Below are 19,314 nucleotides of genomic sequence, written 5' to 3'. Positions count from 1 at the left end.
CTGAGCCTTAGTGTCTGAAGCATTTGTTTGCACTTTGCCATAAATAGATGTGGTTGACTGTCCATATGGCTGACTTTAGTCCCTAGACCCAGAGTTCCCTCCATTGTTCATACTATTAGTGTGATCACATGGGTAGTCATAAGGACTATGCCAGATACTCTGGCATGGCCCAGGAGTCCCAGCTCACTAAAATCGTTATTATCAAGAAGGACACTGTGAGTCTTAGAAACTGCCTTCAAGGACAGAGAGAAGCATGATCTCTCTAGTCAAAAGTGGGTCCATTGCTCTCCCATGGCTGCTTCCTGGTTATCCTGCAGGTAAATATTCTCTTCTTACACCGTGTAGGAGATCAGAGCCCTGTGCAAAAGTACAAGTCCTTCATGTTACACTGTACTATGCAACTTGCCTAATATTTCCTGCTTATTTGGCCAAATGTCACCATATCATACACTGAGTCATGACACACCTGAACCCAACTAACATAAAGAATTAAACAGCCATCTGGACACTACCAGCATGGGCTTTTCCAAGATGGTATTCTGTTCATACCTGGATAAAAAGTTAATAATAAAGCAACAATGATAAACCATTGCGCTTAGACTATAAAGTAATAATGTACAGAGCTGCAAACCATTTGATAATATCCCCCACTTGACCCCATCTTCCCAAGTTAGGGAGCTCTGGAACATTGACTCTGAAGACAGGTGGGTCTGTCTGGGATGAGATATCGAGACTCTCTGCTCCATAAAAGGGATCTCCAGGCTGTGGAGGGCTGCTAAGGAGGCCCAGCTTGACTGTGGAGGCTGCTGCTAAGGAGGCAGGCACAATGCTTTATGTGGCTGAGGTCTTCCTGTTCTCTCTGGGGCACAAGGCAAACACATCGCTCTTAATTTGTTCTCAACAAAAGAGCTCTTGACCCACGTCATGTAACCTCCCACAGAGAGACTTTCTGAGGAAGACCTATCTTTGAGTGAGGTCAACTCATTGCAGGTTATGAGGAGCCTGTGGGGCCCTTCAGACCTGGGGAGCTGAGAGAAGCTGAGCTTTTCCAGCAAGCTTGCTCACTATGCAGAGTCCAAATAAACAGTTGCTGGGGTTTTTTGAAACCCTGGATCTTAGAAGGGATTTTCTCCTTTGAAGATGTTTTGTTTCCAAGGGTGTTTCTCTGAACATCATTTCCTGCCAAGATTTCCCCACTGTCTGCCCTACTCCCTTTGTTCTCGGGGAACAACAGAAAGATATTCAGAAGAGGAACACAAGGCTACAGTGCTTTAGATAAGGCTGCCTGCTGATAACTTGATGGCTAGGAACTACCTATTTTATCCTGAAAATAGGAAATGGATTCTTGGTTCAGGGATTTTGTCTGACAGCCCTGTTCTTCGTTTCAGTTAAACTTGTGTTTTTCAACGTTGCCTGGTTATATCCGATCTACAGTTGGCGTGTCTAGGTAAGAAACAGAATTTCTTTTGCTTGTGAACTGGTCGATGGAATAGAGGGGCTATTCCCACATGGGTGATCAAAATGAAGGCGGCCTCTGTTTTAATGACCAATCCACTGGGTAACCCAAGGCCGAGGTCACTGGACCTTCGTGCTCTCCTTTCGCAGGAGAACGGCAGTAACATTTACCTGCAAACCGCCTGGGACTCACATGTCACCTTTGGTCAGTTAAGGCCTCACTTACTAACTTTGCCCACAGAGAGCCCAGTACACTGGCGATCTCACTGCAGTCCACCTTTGCCCTGGCCTCCAATGTGACACTATTTGACCTGGCTGACGGGATCCAGAAATATGTCAACTCCTGCAGGTCCTCTGCTGAAGTCTGCCAGCTCTTGGGGTCTCAGAGGCGGATCTTTAGAGGTAAGGAGGGATTCCTCTAGGACTCACATAGAGCGGGGAGACACGGGAGGTGTTTGGGGCTCAGGCAAGCTCCTTCACAGAGCCTACCTTTAGCAGGTCTGAAGCATAGGCCTTCAGGATTCTCAGCTGCACACAGTTCTGTCTGCACATGGCCCTTAGGTGTCTAGTCCTTGGCGTCTGGCTCCTTCTGCTTCTTCTGTGAGTGCTGGAGTGAGACGATGCTATAGGAGCTTACTCCTGTCTCCTAGGGAGACAGGGAGTGACGAATAGACTTGTCAATGATCCGTCAACCTTCGTATGGTGATTACTAAGAACAAACAAAGACCTGTGTGCAGTATTACCTATCTTTTGTTTGTTTCCTGTCTTTAAAAACATATGACAATCAAAGAGTGTATAGCAGGAATGCTGTAATGATGAGGGCCTCCCTTCCTTAGCTCTTGTTTTGTAGAGGCTCTTGCCCTGTGTCAGGGTTAGGCCAATGAAGATGATTAAAGATAATTCTGGAAGGCACACTTGCATCTTGTGGGGATAGTTTTACACCTGGGAGAAGGAAACTTTCTGGAATCAGAAGTGCCTCTAGGCAAAGAAAGCTAGTCCCTGCTGGCACATTGTAAGTGATCAAAGTGGACTCTGGTTAGTTCGCTGTACCACTGATGAGGGTTGGCAAAGGAAAGAGAGCCTAAGCTAAGCCTCCCCATCTGGCATCCAGATGTTAGACATAAATTGAAGGTATCGGGTTTTGATGCCATATCCGCTGGTTGGTCTAGGATATTCCCAATAGGTCAGGATTTCATAACTTCTGGTCCAGGGGCTTTCCTTGCATGAGCAAATGCACTGCAGAGCTTGGGAGTTGGCACTTATCCCTCCATTGTCAGATAAGCTCTTGGGGGTTGGCTGTTTAGTAGTTGGGGGTGGGGGAAACGGACTAAACATAGTCGAGTCAGAGTGTCTTGTTTCAAAGTTCATGCCCTGTTACAGTGTGCTAGAAACTTTGAAGGGCTTTGGTTTTATGTTTTTGTTTCTCTTGCCAAGGACTCAAAGGTACCGTTTTTTTTTTTTTTTTTTTTCTCCCACTGAGGTAGGTACCCTTCAGTTTGCTAACCATTTCTGGCCTGCACATTGTGTGGTCAGCATGGAGCCAGGATGCTTTCTGTTGCCAGCACATGCAGATCAAGTGGCTGGATTATGTGGGTTTGTAAGAGCCTGTTCCTAGCTGTGCCTACTCAGTCAGCTGCCTTGTTTGGACTGCCCCCGTGTGGCTTATGGGAAGACTCCTGTCACCTTGAGGCCGTCCTCACTGCTCCTTTCCAGTCCCTTGAGGATAAAGACAGCCATCCATGTGGGCCAAAATTGGGTTCACACCCTTGTTTTCCCTCCAGACCTTCTCTAGGTTTAGTCAAGAAGTCCAGCTCTGGTAATTTTTCTGGAGCCAGAGAGGAAGGCTAGATCAGCAGGTTCTACACACCTGGGTCTCCAGCATCTGGGCAGCGAGGCATTGGCATTGCTAAGCATCGTTTTCTCCCTTCAGTTCACTGAATGTCCGCCTCCATCCTTTCAAAGCACTTTAGTTCTCATGGTCTGCTGAGGTTTAGGGACTGTGGAAATCCCCTGCGGAATGCCTCCGCCTTAGACTCATGTGTATGCCCATTGTCTGTTTTGATGGATGCTATGGCCAGGAAAGACCATGGGAATTGTGAATGCCGAAGACTCACATCCACCAGGGGTCGATTTAAGTGAGACTCTGCAAGGTCCTGTTGGATGGCTTTATGAAAAATGATCTTTGAGAAGGCAGAGGAAACTGGCTCCTCGTAGCAGGGGCAGGACTGCCCTCCTGTTCAAACAAGAATCTGATGTTGGGCGGGAAATGGATGCTTTGGCATAGCAATGAATATCTTTGCTAGCATCCCAGATCAGTAGACAGGATGGAATGAAAAATTAACATTGACTTCCAGAAAATGCCTAATGAGACCGGGCATTTCGCAGGCTAGGATGGCCTGGACATGGATTTATCAAGAGGTGTTGCTCTCTGTTAACTAGTTGACTGGCAGAGCCTTCAAAGAAGTGAGATGAGAGGTTGTGGAGGCCAAGGTCCTCCCTGGTGCTAGCTCCGTAGAGTTTGCTGGGTGAGATTTTCTTTTCCATTTAAAAGTTTCCCCTTAAATACAGACTTTTTATAGTGAACAAAGGAACTCAGATTTAATACGTCAGCTTCCGATGATAAAGATAGGCAATGCGGCACTGAGAATTGAAGCTGGACCCTAACTCACCCCATTTGGACCGGGGCTGTCTCCCATCCTCAGCTCTCAGGACTCTCAAAGGGGTGGATGCTGGGAATTCCACGAGGGCTGTCAAGCCCTGCATCAGCTCTCATCACTAGAACTTCGCAGACAAGGGTTACTCTTGCAGCCATAATAATCAGAACCGTCTGAAGAGCTCTTGCCTCTTCTTTGAGATGCAGGAGGAGAGACTGTGCCTGCACTGACACCCGCCTTTCATACTGCCCATCTCATGGCAGCTCTCCCCCATGCTGACCTTGCTGCTGACCCCCAACAGCAACAGCACACATCTGCCTTACTTTACCTTGTGCATGTGTGGATAAGTTACTAGCCACTATTGAGTTGGTTTCATAGGTCTGTTTTTTCTGTACACCCATTTACGTGTGCCCCTTCTTATCTTGGGTGGTAAACTGTATCCTTCACTTTGTTTGCTATATAAAACCTCATAAAGGAGGCACCCAGCAGAGAATACTTCTGATACTAACAAGCTGATTCTTCATCATCCACACAGTGAATAAAGCCCACAAATGAACGTGGAAGTGGCCTCAAAGCTGGCCTCCTTCCTTGCTTGTTTCTGTTTCTCCTGGTGATGGTGTGGTGACTGATGGGCCATTGTGACACCCCCCACCCCCTTCACCCCTGCACATGCTCACTTGCTGGTCTCTGCACTGAAGACTCAGTGCTGAATAAACCTCAAGAAGTCACCCCTGTAGCGTGAAGACAGCCAGACACACAGCTTCCTGCCAACCCTGGGGAACCATTCAAACCTGTCCCTGTAATAAATCCTCCTGGGCACAAAGCAAGCTGCCCTACCTCAAGGACTGGTCCTGGGGACCCTGAGGACACACAGAGCCCAGACATGCTTCCATTTGAGACTTCTCTGGCCCAAAATGGTTGGGTTTGGTCCAAGCTCTTAACTCGCTAAAAACAAGGTCACATTTTCTGGGTCTGTTCCAGAAACCCTACCTGCCCGACACCCAGTGCAGGTACAGAATATACCACAGTGAGGCTGCATCTGTAGGTTGGGCAGAGCCCTTTCCTTCCTCAACTTGCTTTCTTCACAGGGAATGCTTGTGAAGATGTATTTACTAGCGGTGACCCGGAAGCAAGTGGCAGAGGCTGTTGCCTCTGAGAGGAGGACTATGGCTCCACGGAGACTCTTAGCCTCTTGAAATAACAAGTTCGTGCCTCTTAAGGTGTGAGGAAGAGGTTTGGTTTGTTCTCACTGTCCTGTTTCCACATCCCAGCGGGCAGCCTGTGCAAGCGGAAGAGTCCAGAATGTGACAGAGAGACCTCCATCTGCACCGACCTGGATGGCGTCGCCCTGTGTCAATGCAAGTCAGGCTACTTTCAGTTCAACAAGATGGATCACTCTTGCCGAGGTAGCGACGGGTTCCCAGCAGTTCTAGATGCCTTCCTGAGACAGGGGGATGCAGTGCATGCCATGCTGGTAGTCTCTGCTCTGGGGGTGACACTTCTAAATTGGGGGTAACTGGTTCTTGCTAGTTGACTCGCAGCACAAGCAGATACACTATCTCCTTGCATGTATCTCCCTGTGCATGCTGGGTTAGCCAGACCTCTTCAGAAGGAAAGAGAATGAAAGCTGTCACAAGGGTCCCCTTCACCTCTCTTCCAGTTGGAAGAAGTTAGAAAAAATATTTTTATTCCCAAAGTTTTGTGTGTTGCTTGTTAACCCCTGAAGGTGAAAATGCAGGCACAGAACGGAGCCTGGGTTTTTCAGGGGACACCGTGACTGAGTAGTGAGTGTACTCACTGATGCCCGGGACACCAGGACACTGGGTCAGAGCCACAGTCTGCCTCGTCAGTTAGGTTTCATCTTAAGCAGGCACTTGATTTCTCTGAGCCTCAGTTTCCTCTTTGAAATGAATGCAGTGACACTTTGTCCTGAGAACGACAGAAGGCTGTGTCTAAAGCGGTACTTGGGGACTTGCTCTTGAATTTACTGTTGTTGTTGTTGTTGATTTGATGGGTTACTATTTAGAAGATTTCTTGGTGTGTTGGAGAATAGAAATCTAATTCTGCCCAGCCTTTTTATGTTTATTCATTTGTGTTTTATGTATGAGTGCTCTGCATGTATTCCTGCAGGCCAGAAGAGGGCACCAGATCCCATTGTAGATGGTTGTGAGCCACCATGTGGTTTCTGGGACCTCTGGAAGAGCAGCCAGTGCTCTTCACCTCTGAGCCATCTCTCCAGCCTCATTCTGCCAGTCTTTTAGAAGCTGAAGAAATTCACTCCATTTGAGATGAAGTCCACCCTCAATGAGTGTGGTTCAAAAAGTCTGCCTTGAAATCAGTTTTATTCTGATCCAGAGTGCCATGTTCCCTGGCTCCGAAAACTGCTACCGTTTAATGATCAACCAGCCTGGCAATACAGAGGCTACTTTTTCACAGTCACAATGGGACGGCACAGATTTCCTACTCAGTCAACCCTTGCTTGTGGCAGATGTACTGGGATCCTAGAGAAAAATCACATACAAGAGCAAGGTGACATGCCACTTGGGTCAGGACTTCTCCTTAGAGGACTCATTTCATCAAAAGAATATAGAAATATGTTTCGGGAAGCACTTTCATCTTGAACCTTAGACTTTCTGACGGTGTTAGGTTCAGATAGAAAATTCTTTCGAAGTCCCCTGTGAGCCTTCCACATGGGACCTGTGATAGGAACACCCGCTTTCCGAGTGTAGCTTCGGGCCTGGTGTGATTGGTTCTCAGCATTGCATGGTCATGCCAGACTGTTGCTTTGCCTTGAAGACAATGCTCCTAACCCCTTTTTATCTGCTTTCCCACCCTCCTTAGAAGTGGGGGCTGGAGCTCAGCTGCTTGTAGGAAAGTGACAGTGTTGAAGTCGGTGTGTGTTGTGGTACTGTGCTGTGTGCTTTGGTGTCTGTGACAAAGGTGAGCAGGATTGTGGATGTGTAGAGGAGCTGGCTTCATGAACAGTACTTCAAGAATGGCCCTGCCTGCCCCCCTTGCTCCTGACTGGCTTGGGCCACTTCTTTCTACTCCAAGTGGGCAATGTCCTAACTGTCTCTTACAGGCAACCTTGGTCAGAGGTGGCATTGGATAAGCCTCTAAAAGAAGGTCTTCTACTTCAATTTTATATGTAGCTTGGATAGGATGGCAAAGATGGTGTAGTGATGTCTGTGTGAGGCATGTGTGTATACCACATAAAAACTTGGCAAAGGATAGCTTGAATTACAGCATTTTAGGTAGCTCCGCTGTCCTCAAGCTCCCAATCTTCCTGTCTCAGCTTCCCAAAGATTCCAGGCACATGTCACCGTGATCCTTTTTGGGTTATCATTTTCAGTATGTGTGCTTTAAGTGACACAGGTGCTACCAATCTTATGTTTACCCAGTAATGACTAAGAAATAGCATGGGAAGACCCTGACAAGCCTGGGGACTTGTTGTTGACCACAGGTGAGGCCCTGCCTCAAGCAGTGGTCATGAGCTTCTAATGACTGGATACTGGAGTTTTGTGGACTCTAGCACTTCAGATGGCCTAGCAGTGACATCTTCTGGCCATTTGTGCTAGCACAGACATTTAAAATTAAAATGTGTCCTTCCTGGGCTGCTTAGTTTCCTTCTATCATGCGGGCATCAATTCTAGAAACCTATTTCCCCCTTCTGACCAGAGTGAGACTAGCATTTTTAAATGTTTGGGTTTTTGGGAGGTGCTTTGTTTTTTAAAGCAGGGTCTCACTCTGTAGTCCTGGCTGGCCTTGAATGGAGATCATCCTTCCTCTGCCCCCTTAGTGCTGGGACTAAAGACATGCATCATCAGGCCTGGCAAATTTTTATTTTTTGTTATTTATTTATTTATGGATTTATTTATTTTGTTGTTGTTTTGTTTTGGGGGGTGTTGGATTTTAGAGCAAGGTTTCTCTGTGTAGTTTAAGAACCCATCCTGGAACTTGCTCGGTAGACCAGGCTAGCCTTGAACTCATAGAGATCCTCCTGCCGCTACCTCCCAGTTGCTGGGATTAAGGCCGGGAGCCACCACTGCCCGGCCAAAATTTTGTTTTAATTTTATGTGTTGTGTGTTGGTGCATGTGCTACACATGTGCAAGTACCCTAGGAGTCCAGTAGAGGGCATCATATCCTCCAAAGTGGGAGTTAAGGTGGTTGGGAGCCAAAGGCCTGTCTCTTGGCTCTTAGTCACTGAGCCATCTCTGCAACCCAGATTCTAACAGTCTTCATCTCTTCAATGACAACTACTTTAGGAGTGAAGATTGTATCTAGGATAGGGCTCAGCACGTTGTAGTAGGTAGGGTTCAAGTGTCTATTGAAGTGACCATAGGGCAACAAATGTGTCTTGGGATCAATACGTCTCGACTTAGTGTACTTTAAACTTGATTTTGAACCTTAGCAGTAGGAGAAACCCAGTGAGGCCATATATGCAAATTCTTGTTACATTCGTTCTGTCTCTAGTGCTATGGGGTCAGAGTCCCTCTGGGGTATGTGAGGAACTGGGATTGTCTTTACCAGAAAGGTTTTCCCTGAGAGTCCCAAGAGCAACACCAGGTACACAGGAATACTCAGTCTTTGACAAATGGTGGATATACCCTTTAAAAAATATGTTATGCATATATATGTATATATTTGTTCATTTGTTTGTCGTAAGTACATGTGGTGATCAGAGGACAACTTGATGGAGTCACTTCTCTTTCCACCATGTGGGTCCTGGGGCTTAAACTCAGGTCAGCATGCTTGGTGGCCAATGTCTTTCTTTACCCACTGAGCGACCTCACCCACTCTTGATTAGAGAAATGTCGTTACATCAGGGAGCCAGGATGCTTTTGATGCTAAATGAGAATAGCACAAGCCACCAGCTGGAGCTCACAGGCAGGACAACAGATGGCCCTTGCACATGGCTGGGTGACAGCGAAGAGAGGAGAGCCCCCACCCAGCAGATGAGGGTTGGGTGTGTAGATGGATGTACCAGCGTTTCCAGGATGTACCGGTGTTAAGAATAGAGTACACTGGTGACATCAGCCCACCTCAGTGCTGAGGCAGGTGGAGAGGTGAGCTTCTCCCATGGAGAACCCTTTCAGTGTGAGCCAGAAATCATCCCTCAGGGGCTTCCCTCACTCGCACAGCCCCACTGTAGCACAACAGAGCCAACATCCCTGGTCGTCAGGGGAAAGCAAGTCAAAGCTACTTAGAGATAGTGCCGCACCCCACTTGGGATGGCTCACATCAGCAGATCTGACAGCAAATGTCAGAGAGGATGTGGGGAGAGGAGCCCCTATTCACTGCTGGTAGTGGTACACATCAATATGTCAGTGTAGAAGTCAGTTTGAAAGTTTCTTTAAAAATTAAAGTAGAACTTCATGAGTCAGCTGTTTCACTCCTGGTATCTACCCAGAGAACCCCATGCCCTACCAGAGAGATATTTGCATATATGTTTATTGCTGCTCTGTTTATGATAGCAAGGAAACGAAACCAACTTTGACGTCTACCAACAGACAGATAATAAAAATGTGGCACATATACAAAATGAAATGGAATATTATTCAGCTGTAAAGAAACATGAGAGCATGAAATTTTCAAGAAATACAGGGAACCAGAAGGTATCATATTAAGGAAGCTCACCCGATTTTTGAAAAAAAAGAAAAGAAAACTGCATGTTCTCCCTTATATGCAGATTCTGGCCTGTAATGTAGACATGTCTATATACAAACAGCTCTAAGTGTGGGTATAGTGTAACATTTAGAAAGGAGACCTAGTAAGGCTAATACCAGATAATGAAGAGATCTGAATGCAAAAGGACATGATTCTTGAAATAGCATATAAAGCTAATTATTTTTCTAGTTTCAACTGTGTTGAAAGTTTTTCTTTTCTGTGGTAGATAACTGCATAAAAAATGCAATTGATAGTTAAAGTGTAACACCCTGAGGGAAGCTGGGTGGTGGTGGGGCACGCCTCTAATCCCAGCACTTGGGAGGCAGAGGCAGACGGATCTCTGAGTTTGAGGCCAGCCTGGTCTACAAAGCAAGTTCCAGGACAGCCAGGGCTACAGAGAGAACCCTGTCTCAAACAAACCAAACAAAAACCCTAAGTGGAGCTCTGTGGCTTTAGCACAATCGTTCCGACTGTATAGAAGTTTGTTGAAACGTATAGGATTTTGGACAGGATAAGTGTGTATTTGTGTAGGTAGATGAGTGGTGTTTTTGTTTGTGAGTTCACTATAATAATAAAGTGATTTTCTTCTCAAGATAGGGTCTCACTATGTAGCTCTGGCTATAGCCCAGGCTGCCCTCAAACTCACAAAGACCTGCTTCTGCCTCCTGAATGCCGGGATTAAAAACATGCACCACCACAACCTGCTGAAGTGATGTTTTTTATTATCATTAAAAAGTCACAGATTTGGCTGGTTAGGTATGTCATGAGGGAGAAAAAGAAAGGTGATGGGCATAGTGTCACATGCCAGTGACCTCAGCTGTGGGAAGCTGAAGCAGGGGAATTGTGAATTGAAAGACAGCAAATGTGCGTATTCAAGGCGTAAGTCAGCATAGAGCAAAGCACACCAGCGGTCCAGGAGACTCCGTCATTTAGGCATGGAGGCCCACAAGAGGTTTCTCTGGCTACTGTGGTATTGCAACAGTGTGGTCCATGGCATCCTGCAATAGATGATGCTGTGGGGATCTCTTGTGACTGCTGCTTAAGGTAAACAGACCGGAGTGTGTGAGACCGTAGCTCAGGAAGTGAGTCTGCAGAGCCCATCATGTGTTCACTGCTCTTTGATGATCTGTGATGAGACCAATTTCAGGTGATTTGGAACAGTGCTTTTCAAACTATATTCCACAAAACTATTGCAGTTAATAGATGATGTGTGACAGTAAAATGAATGCTAGAAATATTTAGCTTCTAGCATTAAAACATAAAGAAGAAAAATATTAAGCACTCCTACACATATGATACTGTTATGCACAAATTCATGGCAGAACATGGAGACCTCCTGTCCCAGCCTGCAGGGTGTGTACCTGCCATCCCATCCCCAGCCCATGCTTGGACAACTCTCCCCTACTGTGTCTGCTCCCTGTTGGCAGCTCTACGTTCAGTGGGTGTTTTTTTTTTATCTAATCTCTTATGTGATATGTATTATGAATCAAATTTTTGTCATCCCTTGCATCGAGGAATTTGTGTATGGGGCCATTTTTCATTATCTGCTTTCATCCAAGCATGCATTATCATTCCTGGTGTTAGGTTGAGTTATTGTACTGTTGAAAGTATCCTGTGATCAAATAAGCTTGAGAGTTACTAAGCCAGTCGAAGAGCTGAACCTTAGCTTATTCAGTGGTCCTAGAGGGGTCAAAGCTATGTTATGGCCAGGTAGAAATTAGGGCACCTCTAGAAATGTCTAGACTCTCTGGCACAGATTATAGGGTAGCATTCAGTTATGAAAACCTGCGCACCAGCCAGGACTGGATTCCAGAAGGAGTCGCCCACAACTTCTCCCTCCTCATGGAAGAGGGCTAAGATGTACCACCTTCTCTGAGAAAACATTGTTATTACTATTTTCTCATAATCCTCTGATGGGAGACTGAGCCACAATGAGGTCAAGGAAAGTGTCTTGATCACTTGAAGAGTTGAGATGGCAACAGTGTTCAGGTCAGGATATAGGTAACTGAAAAACTTTTTCCTTTAGAATATTCTTGTGGAGTTTCAGGTGGCTGGTGTTTGATAAATGTGAGTTCTGGTCCTGTGGGCCCTCACAGCTTTTCCTTTTCTCTTTCAGCGTGTGAAGATGGATATAGGCTAGAAAATGAAACCTGTATGAGGTGGGTTCCCAATTCGGTTTTTCTGATGAAGTTGTTAAAAATGGTTTTTTAAAACTATCCTAAAAGACAGACCATCCAGGCAGAGAGTGGTGGTGCACACTTTTAATCAGCTCTTGGGAGGCAGTGAGAGGCAGGGGCAGGTGGATTCCTGAGTTCTAGGTCAGCCTGGTCTATAGATGAGTTCCGTGATGGCCAGGGCATCACAGAAAAACAAACAAACAAACAAACAAACAAACAAACAAAAAGACAGACCATCCTAATAAAGAACCTATCCTAAGCAAAGAAATGTCTCCCTGCATCGTCCATTATAGCTTTTGAGATTTGAACCTGAGTCGTCTTTTTCTTGACTTACAGTTGCCCATTTGGCCTTGGTGGTCTCAACTGTGGAAACCGTAAGTATCCCGAAGTGGAGAAAGGTGACTGGGTGGGTCCGGGCCTGCTGACAGCCTCCTCCCCTATCCACTGTGTGCTTAAGGCCTGGCTGGGTGTGTGACAAAAACAGAGGGTGAGCCCTGCATAGAGCCTTCCCAATCTCAGTTCTAGGGGAAGAAATAAACACCTGTGCACAGCTCCTCCGGTGCCGGGAGAATGCTGTGGGAGGCATGGAGCAGAGCCCACACCTCACGGAGAACCCAAGACACTCAGGAGTGTTTCTTGGAAATACTGGAAGTGGAGGGAGGTTTAGAAAGACTGTGCAGATACAGGGGTGGAGTGAGTGTAAGAAGGATGCCCGGGGGGTCGCAGGGGGGGGGATCATTTAGGGTCCATTTAGAGTCTTGGGGAAGCCACAGATCCATGGTGGTTTAGGAATGGTTTGTAAGTGGGTGTGCCCAAATTATTGAAGGAAAAAAGAGGAAAGTCAACATTAGTTTTGCAAAGTACACAGGAAAGGAGCTGTTGGGCAGGTATGTTCCCAGGCTGCAATCAGGAACTGCCAGGAAGCTAACAACCACAGCACAGGAGAGACAGATGATTGGGGGGAGCCATTGAGACTACAGTGAGCAAGAGACAGTGTAAGAGTCAGGAGACTTCCAGTGCCAGCTAGGTACAAGGACCAGCCTCGGAAGTCACCTTGAGCTTTGCAAGTGTAAGATAAGGCTCTCCTCATAGCAGGTGACTTCCGAGGCTGCTGACAGTGTGGCAGGTGTGATCCAGGCCCTTCTAAAGAGCAGTTTGAGCCACTTTAGATTTGCTTGCCCTGGCATTTTTCAAGATGGAAGTTACCTTCAAAATTATGAAATAAAATTTGTGATACCTGATATGGTAGAGTATAAAAAGAATAATAGCAATAAAGACAGTTTCCGGGTTGCTTTGCCCCTGTTGCACAGGTAAATGTGCGAATGGTAAATATCTAAGTTTATCAGCTTGGAAGTAGACATGATTTTATTTCCTGTGTGTTAAGACCCCACCCCACCCCAGTTGCTATTTCCTACTGTGTGGCCAACTTTTTCTATCTTTCTTTCTTTCTTTCATTCTTTCTTTCTTTTTTAAAGACAAAGTCTCTCTGTGTAGCCCTGGATGTCCTAGAACTCACTCTATAGACCAGGCTGGCCTCTGCCTCCTGGGTGTTAGGTTCTAGATCTTTCTGCTTTTGTGCTCAGGAGAATAGCTGTCATTCTGGAAGGCAGTATTGCATATGCTCATGTTCTGGGTTGTATGCCATTGGTATGTTTTTTTTTTTTATATGAGTGGTCATTGCTACTGTCTGTCTAGGAAGTGCATACCCTGAATCCATTTGTTCTCTTGGCTCTTATGGTGAGAAAATAGTTGAGTCTATTTGTTTGTGGGGATCTTAAAAATAACCAGAATTTCTCTCAGGTGCCTGAGACCACTTTTCCCTCCCCATTTATCCATGGGACCCTCATTATGTCCAGCTGACACTTGCCTGGATTGTTGGTCCCAGCCTGCTTCAGGAATGAATACTGACAGTTTGCCATTAAACTGTAGTGACTTTGATATCTACTTAAGTTAGTATTATAAAACATTTTATGGTGGCTGATAAAAATGTTACGGCTTGAGATAACATGTGCAGTGGCACTTGTTTTACATGCCTCAGCAGCACACATTGGGAGACATTTTCCACCTGGCTCTTTATCTGAGGTCTCAGCCCAGCCCTGGCTATGGCGTTGGGGGCACCTAGATGTCTCCCCATTGGTGATAAAAAGCCCCTGAGAAGGGCATGACTCATCTCTCGGAGTTTATACCACCCCTCCTGGGGGCTGTCACTCCACCTGAGTTTTGTTTTCAAACTCTTTTAGTTCTGAGATGTGATCTTACCATCTAAAGCCCAGGCTAGCCTCAAACTCACTATCCTCCTGCCTCCATCTCGAGTGCTGAGGTTACAAGTGTGCTCTACCATGCCCAGTCTATTGATTTTCTGTAGGCAGGAAATGTCCCTAGATAGATTTCTTGGCACATTCTGTTCTCGAATCCAGTGAGACAAATAAGTCAGCGTTTCCCAGCCCCAGTGCATGACCTTGAGCTTCCTATACCCTCTGGCTGTTGTCCAATCCCGGGATATTCTAGGCACGGGCCCAGTCTGTGCTCTGTCTTTTTAAAGGGTCTTGCTAGCTTTCTAGTGTTGCTCAGGCCCCACCCCTTGCTTCTCATAGAATGTATCCTTTAAGGGGTAGGATGAGTCTTCCTCTAGGCTTTAGTTCCAAAGGGCATGTGGGCCACCCACACCCAAGGCACAGGGCTTCTACTGACTTGACCCTCTTCTCTTTCCATGGAACATCTGTCTTTGTTTATACCCCACGTTCCAACACTTGTGTCTTCTCCCATTGTCCACAGTTCTTTCCTAAATGTGTGACTAGACCTGTCCCTTGTCCTCTGCTGTCCCCTCAGACTTGCATATCTCCTTTATTACTTGAACTTTGTGTCATTTCCTCTGCACAGGTACACAGCTTTGAGTTGCCCCTCTCATTCCTGTGTGCATGTAGTAGTATGTATGTCTATGCATGTGTGTATGTGCATGTATGTGTATGTGTGTATAGTATGGGTGTATGTGTATGCATTGTGTGTGTATGTATGTGAGTATGTGTTTATATGTATGCATGTATGTACATATGTTTACATGTATGTGTGTACGTATGTATCTGTTTATTAAGTTAGGGTCTAACATATTTCCCATACTAGCCTAAAACTTACTTTGTAACCTAAGATGGCCTCAAACTCACAATACTCCTGCCTCAGCCTTCCAAGTGCTGGGATTACAGGCATGTGCTACCATGCCAGCCATTTTGTTCTCTTTTTAAATTTTTCAACTTGTCAAAGCATAGAACAATGTAAAATCATTGACTTTCCCTTTTCAAGTCCCCAAATCAGTCAGAGCACAGGTGTCAGGTAAGGACAGAGAAGGATGTACATTGTCCATCACCCACTGTACACCACACGCCGTCTGCGTGAGGACCAGCAGCCCCAGTTGCCAAGCACCTACTAGGCACAGTTTCAGGTCTCCTCGCTCCATACCTATGAAATCAGAATCTGGAAATGTACCAAACTCAGTGACTTGCTTGTATGTTGCCCTGCATATATCCTACAGATGAGCACAAACGTCACCTGTGTGAATGTGTGTCTCTAGGAACTGGACTCCACTGAATGTAACCTATTTTTCTAAACTTTTGAAATTAAGATTATGTTTTATGAGAATGCGTATTTTCCCCACATGTTTATGTGTGTACAGTGCATACCCGGTGCCCACAGAAGCCAGAAGAGGGTGTTGGAGCTTCTAGAACTGTAGTTACAGATGATTATGAGGCACCATATGGGTGCTGGGAATTGAACCCAGGTCCTCTGGAAGAGCAGCCAGTGCTGAGCCATCTCTCCAGCCTTGTAATCTCCCTGTTTATAACTGCAGTGTTTTCATTCCTATACTCTTATTACATCACTTTCGGTAGTGTCATACTATTCTATGCTATAATATACTTAAGTGCGTCCCTCTGGTGACCTTTTTATGGGCTCATCCTCTAAGCCATTTCTCTGGTTTATGACCACTGTCTCTTCATGGCTGTAGAACTCACTGTCGCTCCAGATTAGTTTCTTCTTACCTCGGTCAGATTTTTTTTTCATCTCTCTCTCATGCCCATTCCACATGCCCTTTTCTTCAAAGCCTCGGAAGGCTAAAGCCCTTGTGTCCAAGAGATCAGTTAGAATGATACTGTACGACATCGCCCTTGGTAGAGATGGTAAAGGATATGTGAGATCTCTTCATTCTGTTTATTACTTTGTTATTTTTCCTTTATTTTAAATTTTAATTAGCATTTCCAGGATTCGCTGTGGCATTTTCAAACATAATTCCTTTATGTTACTTCCTCTTACCCTACCTACCCCTCAGTACCCTTCTACCTCCCCATAGCCTCCTTCCCCATGTTACATGTGTCCTGTTGCCCCCCCCACTCCTTTTGCCCCTCTCATGGTTTCATGCTCACCCCACTCATATACATGCATATGAATGTTACAAGCTAGGTCCCAGACAGCTGAGTTGGGCCACTCCACTCAGTCCACGGTGAATGTCTTTACAAGGAAGAGGAAAAGTAGTGTGTGACAGTTGGTCCCTAAAGGGAAAGAAGGGTATGATGGCACACACTTGTAATTGCAGTACTTGGAAAATTGGAGCAGGAGGAACGTGAGTTTGAGGCCAACCTGGGCTACATAGTGAGTTCCAAGTCACCCTAGGCTATTTAACCAGATTCCTACCCACCTCACTGTCTGCCTTTGACTTTCATGCAATTCATGGGAAATATATATATTTCCCTGTATGAGAAAGCAGACAGTGTTCGTATTTCTGAGTTGGCTTATTTTACTTAAAATTATGTTATCCAGTTCCATCCATTTTCCTGGAAAGTATGTTGTTTTTCAAATAAACCATTTATTTCTAAGAGGAAGGTTCTGTAAACTGCAGCCATTTACAGGGGTCAAGTGATGGATATTCGGTTGTTTTGCCAGACTTGAGAAAATTTAGCGTGATGTATGGGATAAGTAAGAGTTAACCTTATTTGTTTTTTGAGACAGGTTCTCACTGTGTATCCCTGGCTGTCCTGGAACTTGCTAGGTAAACCAGACTAGCCTTGAACCACAGAGACGCCTGACTCTGCCTCTTTGAGTATTGGTATCAAAGAGGTGTGCTCCACTAAGGCTGGCTTAGACTTTGGTTTTTACAAACAGAAGAAGCCAGGCTTTGTAGCACATGACTGTAATCCCAGGCGCAAACAGGAAGATTATTTCAACTTTGAGGTCAGTGTGGGCTACCTGGAATCCCAGCACTCTGGTGTAGAGGCTAGCAGTAGTTCAAGGGCATCCTTGGCTACATAGCAAGTTAGAGGGGTGCTACATGAGACTTCATCTCAAAATTTGAATAAGTAAGTAAAGAAGTAGAACGTAGGGAGCCATTGAAGTTTCTTAAAGCAGGGAAATGCCATGCTCAGGCTTGCTGTCCAGATGAGAGATGACAGGAGCTCAGGTCAGACCTTGTAGGATAAATGTGGGGCTGGAAAGAGGGCTCAGGGATTAAGAACACTACCTGCTCTTCCAGAATAGAGTTCAGTTCTCAGCACCTACATTGGGTTGCTCACAACTGCCTGTAGTTCCATGGGATCTGCCACCCTCTTATGTCACATACACATGAGGGACACACACACACACACACAAATGATAAAGTTAATTCTTTAAAAAAATATTGGGGGCGCGGGCTTGAGAAATTGCATAGTGGTTAAGAGCACTTGTTGTTCTCCCAGAGGACCCTGGTTCCATTACCAGCTCTTACACGGTGGCTCACAGCCATTTGCCAGTCCAGTTCAAGGGATCCAAAGCCTGATTTTGACCTCTGCGGGAGTGCACATGGCATACATACACACTCTCGGTCATACACATACCATAACATGAATGTAATCCAAGAGGTTTGTTTTGCCTTCACTTTAGGAGAACCTCTGAAGATGAGGTTACGTAATATGATTGGCGCTTCCTCTATATTACAGTGCTAATCCTTTTCTTAAGATTCTGGCTTCTTTGCTATTTAGTAAGAGGCTAGGTAAAGGGTCCATAGCTTGCCTTTCACCTGCTCCGCTCACAGCCCTTTATGCAGGAGTCCATCCTGGCAGGGTGAGAGCTGTGGCACTATGCCATAGCCTTGACTTTGTGAAAATGACTACAGATCATTGTTTTAGTCTTAATTTCCTTCAAAAGTCTGGCCATTTGGGGCTGGTTTAGAGCACTGTCTGGTCTAAACCTGGGTTCCACTCCCAGAACCTACATGGTAGTTTACAACCCTCTGTGACTCCTGTGCCAGGGGATCTGATGTCCTCTCCTGGCCAGTTTGGTCATGCCATAGATAAATAGTTGAGTAAAACATCGGTAATGAGATTTTTTTCCTTTTCATGACAGGGCTTCTCTGTGTAGTCCTGGCTGTCCTGGAACTTGCTGTGTAGACCAGGCTGGCCTCGAACTTACAGAGCTTCAACTACCTCTTCCTCCTGAGTGCTGGGATTAAAGGAACATGCCACCATGACCAGCTAAAAGAAATACCTTTTTTAAAAAAGAAAATCTAGCTATTGGCCTGTCATACTAGATCTTGCCACCTGAGAAGCCAGTTTTAATTGTATTTCCACAAGAAAGAAATGGAAGACTAGATATAATTTATAAGAAATAATTTTGCTACAAATATACAGATATAAAACCCAATTAATTAGACCTTCCAGCATTATTATGTATGGTATATGCTTCTATCAGTGCTAGTTTCTGGTAATTAAATTCATGTATAAGGAGCCTCCTGGGTCCCTAGCATAGTTTATGCAATGACCCCAGACCCTGGACTTAACAGATCAGTAATATTTCTTCTGAAATTGAAGAGTTTAACCTGTTTCAGTTCTGTTTTACCAAGTAAGGCCCTAAAGCTGAATCTAGCATCTATTTGTTTTGTTTCCTTTTATTTTGTTTTGAGACGGGGTTTCCTCTGTGTAACCCTGACTGTCCTGGAACCTGCTCTGCAGACCAGACTGGCCTTGAACTCATAGAGATCTGTCTGTCTCTGCATCCAGTGTGAATCAAGCATCCTTAACTTTACTGTCGCCATCAAGATAACATGTTAAATTTCCTGATGTATAATTTTCACACCATAAAAGGCATCCTAATGACAGAGAGAAAAATGTAAGAGTGAAATCTCTCAGAAAAGTTTGAGGAAACTTAATGCTTGACTGTCTCTTTCTCTTTTGTGACTCAGTGACATCTTTAGGACTGTCCTATAGGAAGAATTTCAGGGCCACCACCCTTGAAGGGGGATGAACAGTGGAACTCTAGCCTTTGAGATTTCTGGACCAGAGAGCGGGCAGTGGGAGAGAGCAGCCAGGGCCATGTTGACAGAGGTGGGGGTGAGGCGGAGGTC

General features: G+C 45.5%; 1 protein-coding gene across 4 annotated transcripts in view; it reads left to right on the top strand.

The window, feature by feature from the left end:
• Heg1 (heart development protein with EGF like domains 1) overlaps window positions 1-19,314 on the top strand; it is a 79,433-nt gene that overhangs the window by 50,248 nt on the left and 9,871 nt on the right. For all 4 annotated transcript variants that reach the window (XM_040750879.1, XM_040750880.1, XM_040750878.1 and 1 more), the window contains 5 exons: window positions 1,389-1,447; window positions 1,697-1,857; window positions 5,381-5,515; window positions 11,894-11,936; window positions 12,291-12,328. In XM_040750879.1, the coding sequence (XP_040606813.1) occupies window positions 1,389-1,447; window positions 1,697-1,857; window positions 5,381-5,515; window positions 11,894-11,936; window positions 12,291-12,328 (436 nt within the window). The remainder of the gene's footprint in view (window positions 1-1,388; window positions 1,448-1,696; window positions 1,858-5,380; window positions 5,516-11,893; window positions 11,937-12,290; window positions 12,329-19,314) is intronic.

The sequence above is a fragment of the Mesocricetus auratus genome, unplaced genomic scaffold, assembly GCF_017639785.1.
Source record: "Mesocricetus auratus isolate SY011 unplaced genomic scaffold, BCM_Maur_2.0 Super-Scaffold_100008, whole genome shotgun sequence".
NCBI lineage: Eukaryota > Metazoa > Chordata > Mammalia > Rodentia > Cricetidae > Mesocricetus > Mesocricetus auratus.
Note: the sequence above shows the minus strand (reverse complement) of the source record. Positions and strands in the feature narration are given on the sequence as shown.